Genomic DNA, 20,762 nt, shown 5'->3' on the forward strand with positions numbered 1-20,762 from the left:
CAGACAATAATAAAGTAGTGGCTTCCAACCTTCCTCATACTGAGGAAGTACTGTTAATATATCGTATAGTTAATCCAATGCTTGAAGGAAGAGCAAGGCCTTCATGGCCTTCCAGGAGCTAAAAGAGTAGAAATCACTTGGATCCTAGACGGGAGGCTATTCCAAAAATCTGGGTTAGCTACAGAGAAGGCATGCCTCCAAAATCTCATCCGGTGACAACACTTAAGGCAGTGTTTCCCAACCTTGGTGACTTTAAGTCCTGTGGACTTCAACTCCCAGAATTCCCCAGCCAGCTATGCCCAAGGTTGGGAAACACTGACTTAAGGGAGAGGACCTGGAACGCACCTACCCAAACTAATCCAGTAGGGTGGCCAGATACCCTCAGGCAAAGGCGATCCCACACGTAACCTGGTTCTGTGCCAGGCAGGGCTTTAAAGGTGATAATCATCCCCTTGAAATGCACCCAGAAAACTACCAGAAGGCAGTACACTCACACAGCAGTGGTGTTACTTGGATGAACCACTGAGACCCAAAACTCTATGTATTGCTGAATTCTGGAATTGTAGTTTCTGAATGGTCTTCAAGGGCAGCCCCATGTTAGCACATTGCAGTAATCCAAATGGGAGTTGAATAAGACATGAGAGCTCTCCTGGTCTAGGAATGGGTGCAATTGGCCTACAAGGTGAATTTCTGCTAAGGTCTTCCCAGCCACAGCTGCCACCTGCTCTTCACCTGCGCATGAGAACTATTTGGGAAAGTGCCACCCCATTCACAATCAGAGAAGTCAATTCTCCTGACCTCAAGGGGGCCAAAGACCAACAGCTATCTTGCTAAGATGAAATTGCAACTGGTTTCTCTCCCTCCTCCAGCGCCCAGGCCCCAAGCTAGTACCTGAACAGCATCACTTGGTCAGTATAGAGCAGAGATGTATAGCTAGGTATCTACTGAATGCTAGACTGCCAAATATACTCTCTGTTGCTGGTTGTTTTTTTGGAACCTTCACCAACCAGATTGGCCCAGACTCAATAGACACAAAGACTGGAATTATGGACAATTGAGTGTTTTGTACCTCCCCTCAAAGACTGCAGGACAGGGATGGGGCAAAGACATTTATTTTATTTTTAAAATTTTTACAAATAAAAGACTTCCAAGGTGCCTTCCAACTCTGTTATTATGTTATTCAATAATTGTAAATTATAAATGCTCAACACTATTGTAGAATCTTATTAATTAAATTATTTTTTATTTTAATTATTTTCTGTAAGCTCTTTTTTTTAATTTCTGCTTTCTACCTCTTATTCTTCTCCTATTCAGCTGAATTTTTACTCCATCTATGGGAAATGGCTGCCAGGAAAGGGAAACAATGTGTCTCTCTTCCCAGTTTTCTCAGTTGCTGTCTCCCTTCCCATTGCTTCTTCTCCTTCCATTGATCTCTTTATTTGACATCATTCAAAAGGAGAAGAGAGGAGTTGCAAAAGAAAAGACACAGTGTATATATGTAATGTGATTATGGTATGAAAAGTAATGCCTGCAAAGTAATACATCACCAACAGATGGCAGTACTCGTGTGATAGAAGTTCCAGCATGTTTGAGGGCACCTGTTTTTTCACTTCAGTTGGCAGAGTTACTGTAAGTTGAAGTGGAGCAGTGGTGGGTTTCAAAAATGTTTGGAACCTCTTCTGTAGGTGTGGCCTGCTTTCCGGGTGCACTGGTGGAACCTCTTCTAACCGGTTGGGTAGATTTGATGAACCGGAATAGGTGCGAACTGGTAGGAACCCACCTTTGAAGTGGAGGCAATATAATATCACAACTTCACCAAACTGGGGGGGGGGGGGGGAAATCCCAATCTAGAAAATTTGGTGGTGGCCTCTTTTTTATGGAACAAACATTAGTCCCCTTTCCAGGTGCATTTGTTCACCACCCTGTTTTTTTCCAAAAAATTATAAAACCATGGTTTTGTTTTCAGACCTGCAGATCACAAATGAATTGATCAAGTGGCTGATCTGATTGTGTTGCTGTTGCCATGGGGGTGAGGGTTTGTTTTTATTATACGGATTTATATTATATGGTGTGTGTTTTTTTAATGTTGTAACCCGCCCAGAGTCCTGTGAGTTCAGTTTTTTTTAATAATAATAAATAAAATTGGTTACAGTTTTTGGGGCTGCCGATGGTATTTTTCAATGGATTTCCTTGAACCTGACACACTATCAACTCAGTGCACTGTACTGCAATTCTCACAACTTTGAAACAACAGTTAAGCCGAGTTTCAAAGTTCAAGAAGGGAATTTTGCTGTGACCACGACAACCTTGGGCGTCATACCTCATGAGTCATCCAAGATACAACTATCAAGCGTGATCTCATGCCCTTACCCCAACTGACCTCGCACTCAGCTTTGGTAGCAGCACAGCATTTGCCTTTTCCCAAAATTGAAGAAATATCTTCATGGACATCTGTTTGATACAACAGCAGGAAAAGACTAGTCAGGATCTGGTTGAACAGATAAAATGAGGAGTTCCTTCATGATGACTTTAAAAAGGCATCATTGGCAGAAATATATAGCAAATAGTAGTGATTATATTTTTTAAAGTGTTAGGGCTTTAGTTTTTAGTTTTAAAGCAAGATGGAAGGATGGCATCAGCAAGTATTGCAGGCCCAATTGGCAAAAGAAAGCTCAGGAACATATTGGTTAGAAATACGCGGAAGAGGCATTCATCCTGCAGTGGATAGATAATGGCTAAAATCATGATGATGATGACATAAAAAAGTAAATTCAAGTAACAAATCATTTCAAGGATTATTTTCCTGATTCCTTTATTAAAATAACTGTATTTAAATTAGATTACTTTTCATTCAGCTACCTTCATTGTGCCTTGTTGTACATGTCCATTCCTACTGGCACATAAAAATAAGAGATAAGGTAGATACAGGAAGGAAAAAGATACAAATCAACCCATATAATAGCATAGGCATCCATATTACAAGAATCTTAGTGGGAAGCCAATATAAAAGCTTATACTAGTTCTTGGGAGATAAAGAACGTAAAATGTAATTACAATAAATCATAAATCAAGTATAATAAAAATAAGATAGCATGCTAACCAAACATCTTTATCAGCTGTACATATGTTATTGTTGAGTCATGAAGCAATAGCAATAGCTATTATAGTAACGTCTTATATACTGCTTCATAGGGCTTTCAGCCCTCTCTAAGAGGTTTACAGAGTCAGCATATTGCCCCCAACAATCTGGGTCCTCATTTTACCCACCTCGGAAGGATGGAAGGCTGAGCCGGTGAGGTTTGAACAACCGAAATGCAGAACTGCAGTCAGCTGAAGTAGCCTGCAGTGCTGCATTTAACCACCGCGCCACCTCGGCAACAACAACAATAATAAAACATGGCCCTTTTAAAACAAAACAGCAAAAAAGAGAAAATAATCAAAATGGTTTCCCAAATGAAATCCTTGATTTTGTAAAAAACACAGCACTGAAAGGTATTGCTAAATGTGTTCTGTTCATCTTAAGCTATTATTGTATTAGACAAGTGTGAGGACAGGAAGGACTACAGGTAGTCCTCAATTTACAACTGTTCATTTAGTGACCATTCATTGGTACAACAGCTCTGAAAAAAGTGACTTACGACAGTTTTTCACGCAACTGTTGCAGCATCTCCACAATGATCACATGATCAAAATTCAGATGTTTGGCATCTGACTCCTTATTTATGACAATTGAAGTGTCACGAGGATCATGTGATCCCTTTTGCAACTTTCAGACAAGCAAAGTCAATGGGGAATCCAGATTCACTTAACAATCATGTTGCTAACTTAACACATTGTAGTGATTCACTTAACAACTGTGACAAGAAAGATCGTAAAATGGGCAAAACTCACTTAACAAATTTTTCACATAGCATCGGAAATTTTGGGCTCAAATGTAGTCGTCAAGATGAGGACTACCTGTAACAGCTTGGCAAAGATTTGGCCAATAAGAAATTCTGGTTCTATTAAAACACTTTCGTGGAAGAGGCCACCTGGACTACAAGATCTCCTACTACTGCCATGCTGAAAGTTTAAAGAGGATTCTTAACACAACATCAGTGCTACTTTTTAATGCAGAAACTCAGAAACTGAGAAACAAATTCTGGTTTACATTACAATGATTATTATTTATATTCTGAATTAAACATACTTCCTCTTTTGCACACTCATTCATATCCTTCAAGTTCAAATAACATTCCAAACAAAAAAATAATATCAAAGAGGGGTATGTACTCTGTGCAATACCTAATTCCCTGTGTGATGGCTCAGAAGTATTATTCTTCCTGTTTTATAGCTTTCTGTTAGGCTTGGCCGGCCCCAGCCAGAAAATGTTATCATGCTTCCTGGTATTTTTTCAGCGGAGTGACATTTCATATGGGAATTATCTCATCTTTTGAGGAACTTTTCAGAATCACTTTATATTTTTGTTTTCTTAAAGATCTTCATTCTAGTGTTTTTCCGCAAGTTGTATAAGCTGAAAATCTTTTCTTTCTTTCTTTCTTTCTTTCTTTCTTTCTTTCTTTCTTTCTTTCTTTCTTTCTTTCTTTCTTTTTGGCTTTATCTGGCTCTCATATACTCAATCTTTCAAACATGCCCATTCCTGCTTGCACATAAAAATATGAGATAAGGTGGATACAGGAAGAAAATCCATAAATCAACCCATATAATAACATAGGCATACAGTAAAAACCATGATGATGTTAATATTATGTGCATCATGAGTGACGCTGTATAACACAAACACTATAAATTATGTATTTCTATTGCTTTGATTGTCCAGATGACACAAATAAGTCCCCCTGGGAATAGGGTGGCATACAAGTCTAATAAACTAATTAACAAATAGGTCATATCTTTTGTATCATGACAAATGCAATGTTCATTTCTCTCATCCCAAATGCCCATTCATGATAAATATATAATGATGCTGGTAACAATACTAAAGGAAATATACAATATGGTGTGCTGATTACAATATAGCCATTTTCTAATGCATCAAACTGTACATGAGGGATCTGTTATTTTTCTGCAAGGCTGGAAAGTTAGTGAAAGTTTGTCCATACAGTATATGATGTCTCTCTTAAAAGTAGAGCCAAAATTTAGAAATTAAGAGATGGAGAATATATTACATAAAGATCTCTTTACTAGTTACTAGAGATATTGTGCCTTATTGTACTTGTTCCAGGAATGTTCAAAGTCCCTGCCTGCCTTGATGTTGAACTTTCTTTGCTTTCAATAGTCAACATTGTTGCTATTGATAGGAGTCAGCAAAATCTAATATTTGGGCTTTTAAATGTTGTGTAAAATGTCACAATGGAGCCTATTGACTGAAACTTTTTATAATCTCTGCTGTAGAATGTTAGTCTCCCACTCTGTTAATGTAATGTATGAAAGCCTTCCAATAAAGTATCCTTTGCCTGTAAAGTACTTTGCTACATACCATCTGGGAACATCCTGTTGGATCTGATGAAATAGCAATAGCAATAGCAGTTAGACTTATATACCGCTTCATAGGGCTTTTAGCCCTCTCTAAGCGGTTTACAGAGTCAGCATATCGCCCCCACAGTCTGGGTCCTCATTTCACCCACCTCGGAAGGATGGAAGGCTGAGTCAACCTTGAGCCGGTGAGATTAGAACCGCTGAACTGCAGATAACAGTCAGTTGAAGTGGCCTGCACCCTAACCACTGCGCCACCTGGGCTCAGGGTCATGAAGTGCACAGGGTCTTTGACACTCTCAATTCAACTGTCAATTAGCTCCTTGTCTCTTCTGATTGGTAACAGCCTCTTAATGGTGACTGTCAGGTGGGCTCAAGCAGTGAAACATTCCTCATTGTAGGAGAAGACTTCTCCCTTCCCTGGAACTCTTAAGGTGGCCTTGGTTTACTCAAGAAACTACAACTTGATCCCACCTTCCTGGACAATTTATGACCAGTTTTCCTATCTTGCCTTTCTAGGAAGGTGATAGAAAAGGTGTTGTTTGGCAGCTTCATAAGCTCCTGGATGAAACGGATTATCTATAAACCTCAAAACAGGTCCAACAGAAACAGCATTGTTGCACTGGTGAGAGCGGAATGGGGATTATGCAACCATCCTTGCTGTCCTTGACTTCTCAATGGTCTTCAATGCTATCTACCATGGTATCCTTTTGAGCAGCTATGGGGTTTGGGGCTGGGCAGTAGAGTCTTGTGCTGGTTTGGCTCCTTTCTCCAAGACCAGTGGATGGTGAGTGCACCTGCCGCTTGCACAAATAAATATGTTTGCGCGCACAACCGCCTGACCCTCAAACAAAGCCACCCTGTCTCCGTGTACTTCAAGAAAGAAACTTCTTCTTTTGAGAATCCACCAGAAGAGTCTATGTGCCTATGACAGTGTTTCTCAACCTTGGCAACTTGAAGATGTCCGGACTTCAACTTGTTGAAGTCCAGACATCTTCAAGTTGCCAAGGTTGAGAAACACTGGCCTATGAGGACAGGTCACCAAGGCAAAATACACAAAATGAGGAAACAAGTCCGCACAAATCCATGGGCAGTGTGAAAAACAAGACAGAACCACTGAGCAAATAAGTTATTGATGACTGATCTTTTTATATTTCTCCTTCCCCACCCCTTTCAATGGAAGATAAGCTACTGGACAAACAGTTCTTTACAAGCAGGATTCTTAGTATCCTAGGCAACCTCTGTTCAGAATGCTAAACTGTTATTAACAGGAAGTGCTGCACCTTTGTACACCAAATTCCCCAGAATTTGCATTTAATCTTTTCAAACATCACACAGTCAGGCATGCCAACAGAACTTTCTAGATTAAAAGAAATTCTCAGAATAGACAAGGGTTGAGGCAGAACCGGTAGCTCTGCTATTAAGCAGAGAGTGAACCAGTCCTCTGTTGCTTTGAAAGTCGGCCTGCCCGCCCACCTGCCCACCCCTGGGTTATACCTACCTTTATTCCAGCTTCTGAAGCCCAGCTGATCAGGGCTGGCAGATTGAATTGCTGCTCCTCAGCTGTTTTCCTTGCTTTCCAAGCAAGTTTCTTTTAAGTGCACACGCACATGCTCAGCAAGCCAGTAGGAATGCCGATAGGAACCCACCACTGCTAAGGATCCATCTTGGGCACAGTTCCTAAATTAAAAGTGATTTAATCAAGTAGATACAATGCTGTTAAGACAACACGGTGAAACTATAGGTATATGAACCTCTGGGGCAGAACTCTGGGGCAGAACTTAAGGCATATATATCTCTGTGCCCCTTTGCTCAAAAGAATGCAAACATTTCACATTTAATAATGTGAAATGTTTGCATTCCCCAGGATGAGGAACTGTACATATTGTCAGCCCTGGAAGCCATCTTTTTCTTTTTTTTCTTTCCTTTTCTTCTTTCATTCATTCTTTCTTTCTTGTGTCTCTCTTTCCCACTTTATCTTTCTTTCTTTCTCTTTCCTTCTTTCTCTTTCTTTGTCTATCTATCTTTCTCTCTTTTCCATTCTCTCCCTTTCTTCCTTCCCTCCTTCCTCTTTCTTTCTTTCTTTCTTTCTCTTTCTTTTTCTCTCCCTTCCTTCCTTCCTTCCTTCCTTCCTTCCTCTCTCTCTTTGTCTTTCTTTTTTCACTCCCTTCCTTCCTTCCTTCCACCACCCCACCAACATTGGGACACTCCCGGGTCTGCTGGGTGGCTGCTGCTTCACATCCTATTGCTGGTTGCAGTTGGCTTTCTCCTGGAGATCCTTCCTCTCCAGGGCAGCCCCGTCACTCTGGCTGCATCCGGGCAGGCGTTGCACCCCCAGAGTGGTCACATGGTGGCAGCGCGCAGGCTGCTAACCCACCCAGGGCCTGCCCAGACGTGGCTGGAGTGACAGGCTGCCCTGGAGAGGAAGGATCGCCAGGAAAAAGCCTACTGCATCCAGCAATGGGGCATGAAGGAGCAGCCGCCTAGCAGCTGCTGTGTCCCATTGCAGGTGCCCAGGGCAGCCTCGACGTTCCACCTACCTGCTGCCTCCAGCTCCACGCAACCTCCCTGCCACCCCACTGCCCCCGAGACACTCCTGGCTGGACAGTCACCCCTTTGTGTCCTGTTGCCGGCTGCAGTTGGCTTTCTCCTAGTGATCATTCCTGACTGGGAAAGACCCTCCAGGGGAGCCCCTCTGCTCCGGCTGCATCCGGGCAATGCTGTGCCCCCAGAATGGTCACATGGTGGTAGCACGTGGGCTGCTGACTGACCCAGGGTGACTGACCCATGGTGGTGGCACGTGGGCTGCTGACTGACCCAGGGCCGACATGGCCAGAGCAACAGAGCTTCCCTGGAGAGAAAGGATCTCTCTCTCTCTCTCTCTATCTATCTATCTATCTATCTATCTATCTATCTATCTATCTATCATCTAATATGCCACCTATTTCTAGATAGATAGATAGATAGATAGATAGATGGATGGATGGATGGATGGATGGATGGATGGATGGATGATAATTTATCAGCCATGCAGGGTAACTCTTGAGTGGCTTCCAATCATAATTAACATATTTTCTCACTGATTCCTTACTATTCTCACACTTAGCATTTTAATATCAAGCTTTTCTAAGTTTAAGTATGTTATTATCCAAACAAAAACATTTCCTGGTAGCAGTAACAGTACCCTAATAAGTGCTAAATAAAGAGACTTCAAAGTTAGGGTGACCAGATGTCCTGCATCTGGCGGGACAGGCACACATTTCAATAATTTTTCCCTTGTCCCGTCGCGTATTGAAAAAGTACCGATTTTCCAAAAGAAAGAAAATCAATTTTAAAAAGGAAGCTGTGAAAAATTTTTTTTTCTAAAGTGTCGTTCCTGATGTGGCCTTTAGAGGGCAGTGTTTCCCTCCCTCCCCTTTTGGGTGTGCGCGCACCGACGCGTGCCGTTTTTCTGCAGGGAGAGCGATGGTAAGGAGGAGGTTAGGTCCTGGGCCAAGCAGCTCAACCATCGGAAGTTGTTTTTTTTCCCTGTTTCTTTTGAGCGCCACTCTTCTGCAGCCATGCTGTGCAAGCCGCTGTCAATCTGGTCTGGGTGAACCGAGGGGAGGCAGGCGGAGATCCGGTTGGGAGAAGCTAGTGACCAAAGTGGCATTGAAAAAAGGGACTGATGACCATTTTTCACACTTAGTGACCATTTTCACACTTAGCGATCGTTGCAGCATCCTCATGGTCACGTGATCAAAATTTTGATGTTTGGCAACAGTTACAATTTATATTTGTAAATTGTAGTTATGTTGAAATAAAAAATATTACAATACTATTTTTGTGTTATATGAAAATTTTTGTTGCTCCGTATAAATTTTTAAATAAATTTTTTAATCAAGCCCCTCCCCCCCCCGGTCAAAGGTGTCCCTCTTTACCAATCTGAAAATCTGGTCACCTTATTCAAAGTGTTTATTGGGAATGGTATGAATTTGGAAAGTTAATTTAATCACAGACAAGCCACTAAATATTGATAAGAAACCACCCACAAAAGTGGCAGGGAGATAATGTGTCATTCACTGTTATGACTAGAATGGAGAAGCTTCATTTGTGGCATCAGAAAGAGCCTAAGGACAGTGGTGAAATTCAATTTTTTTTACTACCAGTTCTATGGGTGTGGCTTGTTGGCAGAGGTGGATTGCTGCTGGTTCGGTCGAACCGGTACAGTTGCCCCCCCCCCGGCTCTATACCAGTTTTTATGGCAAAAAGAAAATTGCACACACATGAAAAGCGTGCGGTGCTTGCGTGAGCCCCAACAATTAGCTGGTTGTTGAAGAGGTGGTGGATTGTGCCTGCTTGCTTTGTGGGCATGGCAAGGAAAGGATATTGCAAAATATTCATTCCCACCCCACTCCAGGGGAAGAATACTGTAAAATCTCCATTCCCTCCCAATTCCTGGTGGAAGGATATTGCAAAATCTGCATTACCACCCCCACTCAGGGGCCAGCCAGAGGTGGTATTTGCCAGTTTTCCAAACTACTCAAAATTTCCACTACCGGTTGTCCAGAACCTGTCAGAACCTGCTGAATTTCATCCCTGCCTCAAGGTAAACAAAAACAATCAATCCACACATAAATGTACAATAGCACTTTTATTGCAACAATTGCTTACAAGTTAAAATGGGATTGGCAATTTAATGAAATTTAAAACAACACAAGCAACCTTTATATGTCCACATTTGGCTACATGAATGTCTTTCAGATTAAATGTAAATTTCCAAATAGAAATTGAGTAAAGAAAGAAAAAATATGAAAAGTGTAGCATATCAAATTTATCTACTGAATATTGTATCCTAATAATTTAATCTTCTCCAGCAGGAACACTTTCTGAAAAGATACCAGGGTTCCTTATCTTTTGAAACTGAAAAACAAGGCCCCATTTCAGTTCCCCACTAAAGACTTTAACATAGGAATAATAGTCAGCAACAAAGCCCCACACAGGACTATCTTGCTAGCTACAACATTTGGAGAATTGTTACACAAATCCTGGTTGCAGCATCTGAACTTGAAGTTACTTATATGTGTACCAAGTAAAATAGAATTTGCATCACAGCGAGAACTTATCCAGCAGGAAGACGAACTTACTCCATCTTAAAAAAAAAAAACAAGATTGCAATGTTAGTTTGTATCCTACTTAATTAAAAATAAAAGTTATATATATATATACAGGCAGAAAAGGAATGTTCAGCAATTTCATAATATTTTTAAAGGCTGTTGAGCTAAACACAACCGTCCCTTAGATGATATTCTTGGTTTCTTTTATATCCTACATTTATGTATAAAATTGCAAAATGAAATTTTAAAAAAGCTGCTTTAAAGATTTTGAATTGGTCCAAATCATTGATCAAATAAGATTAAGATTTGCCACTACAGTAAAGGAAAAAGTAAAATAAACAATGAATTATTAGCCACCCACTAAAAATATTTATGTCATTTATTTATTTATTTATTTATTTATTTATTTATTTATTTATTTATTTATTTATTTATTTATTTATTTATTTATTTATTTGTCTTGTATGCCGCCCACTCCCGGAGGACTCCGGGTGGCTCACAAAAGACAAGGGAAAGGGGGGAACAAGACAAAGACAACATATTAAAAACAAAACCAACATTCACAATTTCTGTGGAGGTAGATGCTTCTCAGCTCCCACCAGCCTGCTGGAACAGCCAGGACTTGGTGGCTTTGCGGAAGGCCGGGAGGGTAGTAAGGATCTACTAGGTAGTAAGGTAGTAATCGGCAGGAGGCGGTCTCTCAGGTACCCAGGTCCGATGCCATGTAGGGCTTTATAGGTAGCGACCAGCACCTTGAAGCGGATTCGGAGACTAATAGGTAGCCAGTGCAGCTCGCGGAGGATAGGTGTAACGTGGGTGTACCTTGGTGCACCCACAATCGCTCGCGCAGCTGCATTCTGGACTAATTGGAGTCTTCGAACACTCTTCAAGGGCAGCCCCAGGTAGAGCGCATTACAATAATCCAGTCTTGAGGTCACAAGGGCGTGAGTGACTGTCTGAAGGGCCTCCCGATCCAGGTAGGGTCACAATTGGTGTACCAGGCGAACCTGGGCAAAGGTCCCCCAGGTCACAGCCGACAGATGGTGTTCTAGAGTCAGCTGTGGGTCCAGGAGGACTCCCAAATTGCGAACCCTCTCTGAGGGGCGTATAATTTCGCCCCCAAGCCTGAGAGATGGAACAGTTGGACAATCTTTGGGAGGGAACATCAGAAGCCACTCGGTATTGAGTGCCAACTTGTTTGCTCCCATCCAGACTCTAACAGCCTCCAGACACTGGCACATCACTTCTACTGCTTCGCTGAGTTGGCACGGGGCAGACAGATACAGCTGCGTATCGTCTGCATATTGGTGATACTTAATCCTGTGCCGGCGTATGATCTCACCCAGCGGCTTCATGTAGATGTTAAATAGGAGGGGGGACAGGACCGAACCCTGCGGCACCCCATACTTGAGGGGCCTTGGGGTCGATCTCTGCCCTCCGACCAACACCGACTGTGACCTGTCCAAGAGATAGGAGGAGAACCACCGCAAAACGGTGCCTCCCACCCCCACCTCTCGCAACCGTTGCAGAAGGATACCATGGTCGATGGTATCGAAGGCCGCTGAGAGGTCAAGAAGCACAAGGATAGAGGGGTGACCCCTATCCCTGGCCCGCCAGAGATCATCGATCAGGGCGACCAAAGCAGTTTCCGTGCTGTAACCAGGCCTGAAACCCGACTGAAAAGAGTCTAGATAATCGGCTTCATCCAAGGACCGTCGGAGTTGTGAGGCCACCACTTTCTCAACAACCTTCCCTACAAAGGGAAGGTTGGAGACTGGACGATAGTTGCTCAAAATGGCTGGGTCCAAAGACGATTTCTTCAGGAGGGGTCTCACCACCGCATCCTTTAGGAGGGGTGGGAAGATTCCCTCCCGGAGAGAGGTGTTCACAATCGTCTGGATCCAGCCGCGTGTCACCTCCCTGCTGGTTGAGACCAGCCAGGAGGGACACGGGTCCAGTATACAAGTGGAGGCACTCACCGCTCCCATGACCTTGTCCACTTCATCAGGAGAAGCCCATTGAAACTCAATCCATAAAGCATGCTCAAGACCCTCCCCCGGTACCTCGGCTGGTATCGTGCAATTGGAGTCCAGCTCTGTCCGAATCCGAGCGACTTTATCCATCAAATACTGAACAAATTCCTCAGGTCTACCCTGTAGAGGGTCACCCGCATCCCTCCCTTTCAAGAGGGAGCGGGTTATTCTAAACAAGGCGGCTGGGCGCGATTCGGCGGATGCAATAAGGGCGGCAAAATGCGAACATTTCACCGCCTGTATTGCCACGAGATAGGCTCTAATAAAGGCTCTCATCAGTGCTCGGTCTGACTCAGATTTACTGGTCCTCCAGTGGCGCTCTAGGCGTCTCTTTTGGCGTTTCATCTCCCGGAGTTCCTCGGTGAACCAAGGAGCCCTCCGGGATCTGCCGCCTCGGAGAGGTCGCAAAGGCGCAATCCGGTTTAGAGCCCCCGCCACTGCTATATTCCAAGCAGCGACTAAGGACTCCACCGGATTGTGGACGATAGTGTCAGGTATTTCTCCAAGTGCCGTCTGAAATCCCATAGGGTCCATCAGGCGCCTGGGGCGGAACCACCTAATCGGTTCCTCCTCCCTACAGTGGGGGATTGGCCTCCGAAAGTCAAGCCTCAGCAGGAAGTGATCAGACCATGACAAGGGCAAGGTTTTAATGCCCTTCAACTCTAGATCACATCTCCACTGCTCCGACAGAAATACAAGGTCAAGTGTGTGACCCGCTGAATGAGTCAAACCTCGAATTACTTGGGTCAAGTCCATGGCTGTCATGGAAGCCATGAACTCCTGCACCCCATCAGAGCGTTCACCAAGTGTAGGCAGGTTGAAATCCCCCAGAACCATAAGCCTGGGGAACTCCACCGCCAACTCAGCTACTGACTCGAGGAGCGAGGGGAGGGCTGTTGCAACGCTGTTGGGAGGTAGGTACGTTAGCAACAGACCCACTTGACCACCAAGGTCCAGCTTCATCAACAGGGACTCACACCCGACAAACTCCGGAGCAGGGATCCTACGAAGAACTAAAGACCCTCGGACGATGACAGCCACTCCTCCACCCCTTTCCTGGGGTCGCAGCTGATGAAGCACCTGAAAACCTTCTGGGCACATTTCAGTGAGGGGGACTCCTCCCTCTGGGCCCAGCCAGGTCTCAGTAATACATGCCAGGTCTGCCTCCTCGTCTAAAATTAGGTCCCAGACAAGGGGAGCTTTGTGAACCACAGACCTGGCATTTAGCAACAACAGCCTGAGATCATAGTTAAGCACTTGTTTTAGTAAAACAAGCACTTACGATACTAATACAAATGTAACTTCAGTAGCATATTTCCAACTGTTCTTAGAAAACAAAAAACTTGGAAACAAAAAATACCAGAAGAATAACTGTTGTCACTCCAACTAAATTCACAAAATTTGGGAGGAGAAGGAAATTACTTCAACCTTTTCAGGGCCAATCATTCTTTTTAAGCCTGCAAAGGAGGCAATGGCAAACTACTTCCAAAAACCTTTGTCCAGAAAACTGCAGAGATTTCTCTTGGTAGTTGCCAGAAGTAAAAACAAAAATGACTCAAAGGGAGGTTGTTCTCTCCAAGTGATACTATATATCGATATTTTATTGCTGACTTCATTGTGTGAATATTAAACTACTCAGAACAAATAAAATCAATCTAAAAATCAGATTAATGAATTTGTATATTTCTTCAAAAATAAAATTAAAAAAAAATAAAATAATACTCACTATAATATACTATTATGCAAGTATTTAGTTCCGTTGGGCAGGTTACATTTTTGTCACATTTCCCATCTGGACAATTATAGCACACTAAAGCATTGCCTAAATAAACAATGAAAAAAAGAAACTAAACACAATTTCCCCTTCTGAAACAAAATCTCTGTTAGAAAACAAATTATAAATAGTCCTTTCTTACTGTTTTTTTTAACAACTGTTCACCATTTAAACAATGTTAAAAAACAGCTTTGCACCAATCCATGTGTTTACAACCATTGCACCATAATTCACAGCTTCACAACTGGCTCCTGACGGAGTTCATGGAGAATACAGATCTCCATAAATTTTGGCATGGAATCTGCATCGACTTGTTCATATAATTGCCAGGAGTCAAACATGCACACAAAATAAAAAGAACAAGAGTTCCATTGAAACTGGATCTCTGGGCTTGCCTCAAGACTTTGCCTGCTTATAAAACACAGTTTCATCAATAAAGGAGAATATTTGTAGCTCAGGGTTAAAATGAGGGGTCCTTGGTGCTCTCTGAGATTGTTTTCTTGAAGATATTTCATTACCCTAACTAAGTCACATCATCAATGCTTGTAAGGAGTGCTGTTTGCTGTCAGTTTATATTCTGGGGTCTTATCTCTTTTGCATTGTTTACAGATGTTGTTAAAGTCTTTGTGTCTATTGATGGCTGATTTGTCAAAGTGCCAGCCTTCTAGAAATTCCAGGCCAAGTTGAAAAATGCCAGGGAATTTCTAGAAGCCTGGCACTCTGACAAATCAGCCATCAACAGACACATAGACATTAACAACATCTATAGACTATGCATCAAACAGCCCAAAAGGGAAAAAGACCCCAGAACCTCCACCAGTATTCTACACTCAGAGCAGTATAGACCTGCAGTGTCAAACTCAATTTCATTGAGAGCCATATCAGGGTTGTGTTTGACTTTGGAGGGCTGGGGAGGTGGTCAGGATGGGCATGGCAAGGGTGGACATGGCCAGCTCAATGTTACTTATCAAGGCTCCTCACATGGCCCTTCTGAGCTCCATTTTCACTGGCAGAGAGCTGCAGGAGGCCATTGAGTCCAAAAATGGAGCCCAGGAGGGCCATGTGTCTCTCTTTCGAGTTCTATTTTTTCTGATAGAGGACTGCAGGAGGCCATTGTGGCCAAAAATGGAGCCTGGGAGGGCTGTGCGTGCCCCTCCCAAGCTCCATTTTCTCTGACAGAGGGCTACAGGTGGCCATCATGGCCCAAAATGGAGCCTGGGAGGGCTTCATGTGGTCCTTCCGAGCTCCATTTTCACTGGCAGAAGCACTGAGAGCTGGTCCTTTGTTATTTCCAGGGCCGGCCCACAGGCCAGATCTAAACACCCTATGGGCTGGGCCCGGCCCGGAGGCCTTGAGTTTGACATCCCTGGCATAGATTAACTCCAAGGTTAACTTCAAACCAACAAGTAAGAAATACCACAATCAAGAAATTACTATCAGTAAACGGCCCAACCAAAGAATTTCTAAGACCACCCCACCCACCCAGACAGGCAAGATGCCAGAATATAAACTGACAGTAAAAAGCATTCTTTAGTAGCATTGATGTTACCTAGTTAGGGTGATGAAACCTCTACAAGAAAACAAGCAAGCCCAGAGAGCAGCAAAGAAAGTTTCAGACAATTCAAACTAAGAATCTGTCATTCAAAGGAATATAATTTGTTCTATCATTATTTTATAATCCATATAATTCCAAATCATCAAACTAAAACCCAGTCAGCCCTTTGAATGAGGAGCCACCTTTGCCTCCCTGTTCTATTCTTCTGGTCCCTGCATTGTCATCATTCTGTTTCCATTTACCGTGGGGTTCACTTACCTGAAGGGAGGAACAAAGCCAGAATAAAGGTAGTAATGACAGCAGTGACCAAAAGGGAATTCATCTTCTTTGTGTCTCCTAGTCAACCTACATAATAAAAAAATATGTTGTCCTATCAGATGTTCTAGACCTAAAATAAACACAATAATCTTAACTGAACAACAGTATTTGGATCCTAAGCCTCAACTTTCTATACCCCATGTCATTATGCCAGCCTTATATAAAACTTTTGTGAGTGTTAAATAGGAATTTTTTTTTTCCGGACACATGACAGAATATTCATGAAAGGCAACAACTCTGAGTATAAAGAAAAGATCTATTAAATTACTGGTCTCTAAAATCAAACCACTAATTTGAAATATTATTTCTACTAAACTTCAAAACATTTTTATATTGTATATAGAAAAAAATGGAATTTAACATAAAGTAAAGAAAAACATTATGTTTACATACTAAACTCACCACTCTACTCCATTGTTTTCCTAAAGACACTGTTGCTGGAGATCTCTCATCATTACCTCTATCATTTTAATTGCTTTTTCTGCATAATGAAACAGTCGACCAACATTTAAACGATTGTCCACTAGGACGCCAAAGTTCCCTCTCACAGTTATTGCTATTGAGCCACATTTCACCGAATCTGTACCTGTACATTGGTTTTTCTTGCCTAAGTGTAAAACCTTACTTTTCTCTACATTGAATTTCATTTTGTTAAATCGGGTCCAGTGTTCAAGTCTTTTGAGATTCATCTGGCTCTTGAGTCTAATTTTCTGGGGTTTAGGCTATTCCTGCCTATTTAGTGTTATCTGCAAATTTGATGAGTTTCCCTTCTATTCTCTCATTTAAATTGTTTAATTAATGGAGTGTGTCATAGTGGAAACGGTGAATGGACTGAGAAAACATTCTACCTCCATCCTGTTCCCCCTCCCAGACATTTTTGTTTTGTTTTAATGGCAATATTTATTATCTTAAGGATTTAAATCTAAAGTCATCTAACAATGGGATGGCTGGCATATAAATTTAATAAATACAAATTTTACTTTTAAGAAACTAAGGGGAAAAAATTAATAAGTTGTATCTGATATCAGTTTTCTGATTTGCACATGAGTTCATTCAATTTGGATGTGCCATTTTAAATATTTACTAGTAATTGAAAAGCCTATATTACTTCCTTATATCCTGCCTTTATTATGTTTAAAAAAATTCAAGGCTGTGAACCTAACACACCTTCCTTCTATTTTCCACAAAACCACCACCCTGTTGAAGCAAATTGAGCTGAGAGTGAATAGCCTAAAGTCACCCAGCCAGCTTTCATGCTCAACGCTAGATTAGAAGTAACAGTCTCTGAGTTTCTACCTGGTACCTTAACCCAGGGATGAAATTCAGCATGTTCTGACAGGTTCTGGAGGATCGGTAGCGGAAATTTTGAGTAGTTCGGAGAACTAGCAAATACCATATTTTTCGGAGTATAAGATGCATCTCCCCCCTAAAAGAGGGTGAAAATTTAAGTGCGCCTTATACACTGAATGTAACCCCACCCACCCACTGGCCCCAACCCTTTGGCCTCTTTGCAGCAAACGAGGGATTTCGGAGGCTTCAATAAACTATAGCAACCCTTGCAGCCTGTAACCCTTGATAATCGGGAGAAATTGAAAGTCAACCTTGCTGTTTGTTCCACGGAGCAAATTGCTGAGAGGCAGAGGCCAAAGGGTTAGGCTGTTTGCTGTAAGGCGGTAAGTCAAGAACTATAAATGCCTATAGGATGTTCAAATTATTAGACTTATTTTTTAAAGACTGCTTTATTATTATTCTAGACAACTTAACAAAATGAAGAAGCTTTTTAAAATAAATGCTTGATATGAAGAGGCCCCGTGCTATTGTTTTAAAAAGTGCTATTCTTTTAAATAGCAGAGAACAACTGTACTTGCAGAAAGCACATCAATTTTAACAGCATCTGTACAAGTATAGTCTGAAATATAACACTAGAAACCGTGTATATTGTCTGTATTGTTTGTTGCAAGGAGGCAAATTGCTCAGAGGCAGAGGCAGATATTTTCCCCTTGTTTTCCTCCCCAAAATCTATACTTCGGAACGTCTTATATTCTGAAAAATACGGTATCACCTCTAGCTGGCCCCAGAGTGGAGAGGAAATGGGGATTTTGCAGTATCTTTCCCTTTGCCACGTCCACCAAGGCATGCCCACAGAACCGTAGTAAAATAATTTGAATTTTACCACTGCCTTAACCATTGGACTAGACAAAACTGGCAAAACACATACAGTATATGTTTGTGTGTGGTGGTGGTGGTGGTGGTGGTGGTGGTGGTGGTGGTGATGATGATCCAAGATCCTGTTCGGCATGCACTTTGAGAGTCCTTGCGGTATAATATAGAGGAGCCTAAAATCTTTATCTAGCTCAGAGCTTCACCCAGTCTAAATCTGGCATAAGCATGCTTTCTTTGTTCTTGTGGACGTGCCTTTGAGTGGAGCAAAGGTTTGGGACGCTCCGGGCTGCTCTGAACAGCTGGATACAGCTGTCAGATTCGCGTTTCCATTATTTTGAAACAATCCAAAATGCTTGCCTGCTTCTACTTTTCAGCTTTGGCTTGGAGGCGGCCACCCACTTCCCTTAACTTTCTTCACTAAGCGCAGAAAACCAGCTGAAAAGTTTTTTAAAAAACTGTGTACCCCGAGGAGAGAGAGAGAGGAGGTTAACTTTGGAGTTCTTACCGAAAACAAAGCAACAAAACAACGCTAACCCTATGTAAACCACTGTTTTATTTTATATTTGCCTCTTCACACGCTTGGCATTTCTTTTGTGTCTCTTGCTATCCAATCCCGCCCTAAATCCAAGCTAAAGCCCGAGGATAGCTGGGTTGACGTCCGCGCTATGCCACCGAAAAACGACTTGCGTGTCGCTGACTCAAGCTACTATCCAGCTAGCGGATTTCAAAGGAGAATTTGAGAAACTGAACTAAAAATCAAACGCCGTGCCGGAGGCTTCATTTTCACAGGACGGAAACCAGCGAATACTTACAAGGGAACGCTTAAACAACACAGATAAGAAAAGATGATTCCCCACCGCGTCACACGGGAAGGACACTTGTCCGAACTTCTCAGACCTCGCCTGGCCCTCTCAACTCGGGAAATTAATGTATATACCTGGAGAAAAATGGGGCCAACCTAGGCTATTTTGTCATTGGCCAGGGACAGGTTTACTGATCCCTGATTGGCTGCACACTTGATGGAGATCGTTGGCTAGATAGAATAAGGAACTATTCCTTGGCTTTACGTTTTATTTGTTTTATTCCAGGGTGCGGAGCACAGTATGTCAGTTACAGAATAGCAATAGGAACGAGCCCAAGATGTTTGCTCGTTTGTGCCACCCTCTCACAGGGTACTTGGCAGTCGCCAGTTCATGATGACAGAAGTCTTCACTTGAAATGCAATATTGCCACTCGTCCGTTTGTATTACTGCAGTAAACTAGCTATTTAAAAGTGACTGATTATTTAGGTTTATCTATATGTGCTTCCAAGTCAGATCCGGAGACGTGTTTGAACACCTAAACAGAAGTAAACCAATGCACCACCAATTTTTTATTCCAGATAGTTTATTCTGCGTACAAGGTATGTGAATGAGAGATGAAAAATGTGAATTTCCAATGCTGCTTTAAGTAGGAACTTAAATATAAACAATAAATAAATGGAACAACAGTATATGCTACCTCAACCTTTCAATATATAAAAACATTACTAAAGGAGAGTTTTTAACTAGCAAGAATTTGTTTACAATACTGTGTTTCCATTTTTTTAAATCTTGGAACCTTCTGATCCCAGAAATCATAAATATCATTTAAAGGACCACACAAACTGGGGGAAAGAAGCATTGTAAACTTGTTAACTGACAAATAGCGTGTTGTGGTATGAAAGAATAGGTACTATTATGCAAAATTGCAAGCAATGAAGACTATATTCCTTTTTACATTGGTAATTTGATAATATTCTACTACCAATACGCAAACTGATTTCAATTCCCTTCAATTTTGCCTGTTTTTACTGGGTACAATAGTCCATGATTTAATCAGTGTTTTCTGAATTAATCCATTGGCAGTGTTGACCCAATGCCTTCTTAACCATAAAGTAGCCAAACACATTGTAGCCTATCAAACTGAAAGAGAGCCAACATGTATATCCTTTGGTATTTCCTAGGTAAACTATTATTTTCTATAGAAAGTGAGAACTTTCAGAATAAAAGGGAATGTAGAATGTATCTACTACAAATCCTAAGTATATGTTAGGTTTAAGAATATTATATCCTTAAAGCTGTAATATAATCAGGACTGGTTGGTCCTTGGTGATTTCAAATTAAAATGATTAATAGAAACGACAATGAAAATTATTATAGACATGAAAGTGGTTACAAAGTTTATATCCAAATCTGGCAGGAGTCAGGACTACAATGGAATTAAACCTGTAAGCTTATATTCAGTGGGGATTTTCTTCCAAATATATAGGAACTGTATTTCAATATACATTATGGTTGTAGCCAAACTCTATTGAACCAGTTCAGTGG

General features: G+C 41.9%; 1 protein-coding gene across 1 annotated transcript; it reads right to left on the reverse strand.

The window, feature by feature from the left end:
- Positions 1 to 10,090: 10,090 nt before the first annotated feature.
- LOC148049627 (CD59 glycoprotein-like) lies at positions 10,091 to 19,348 on the reverse strand. Its single transcript, XM_087704305.1, has 4 exons — positions 19,227 to 19,348; positions 16,192 to 16,278; positions 14,331 to 14,426; positions 10,091 to 10,606 (listed from the first exon to the last, which is right to left on the reverse strand). Exons 2-4 carry the CDS (start codon positions 16,253 to 16,255, stop codon positions 10,398 to 10,400), a joined length of 369 nt encoding a protein of 122 aa, XP_087560431.1. The 5' UTR covers positions 16,256 to 16,278; positions 19,227 to 19,348; the 3' UTR covers positions 10,091 to 10,397.
- Between the last annotated feature and the right edge of the window lie 1,414 nt (positions 19,349 to 20,762).

Source organism: Thamnophis sirtalis, unplaced genomic scaffold (assembly GCF_051295495.1).
Source record: "Thamnophis sirtalis isolate CommonGarterSnake01/CBP01778 unplaced genomic scaffold, rThaSir2_p1.2 scaffold_1, whole genome shotgun sequence".
Lineage (NCBI taxonomy): Eukaryota > Metazoa > Chordata > Lepidosauria > Squamata > Natricidae > Thamnophis > Thamnophis sirtalis.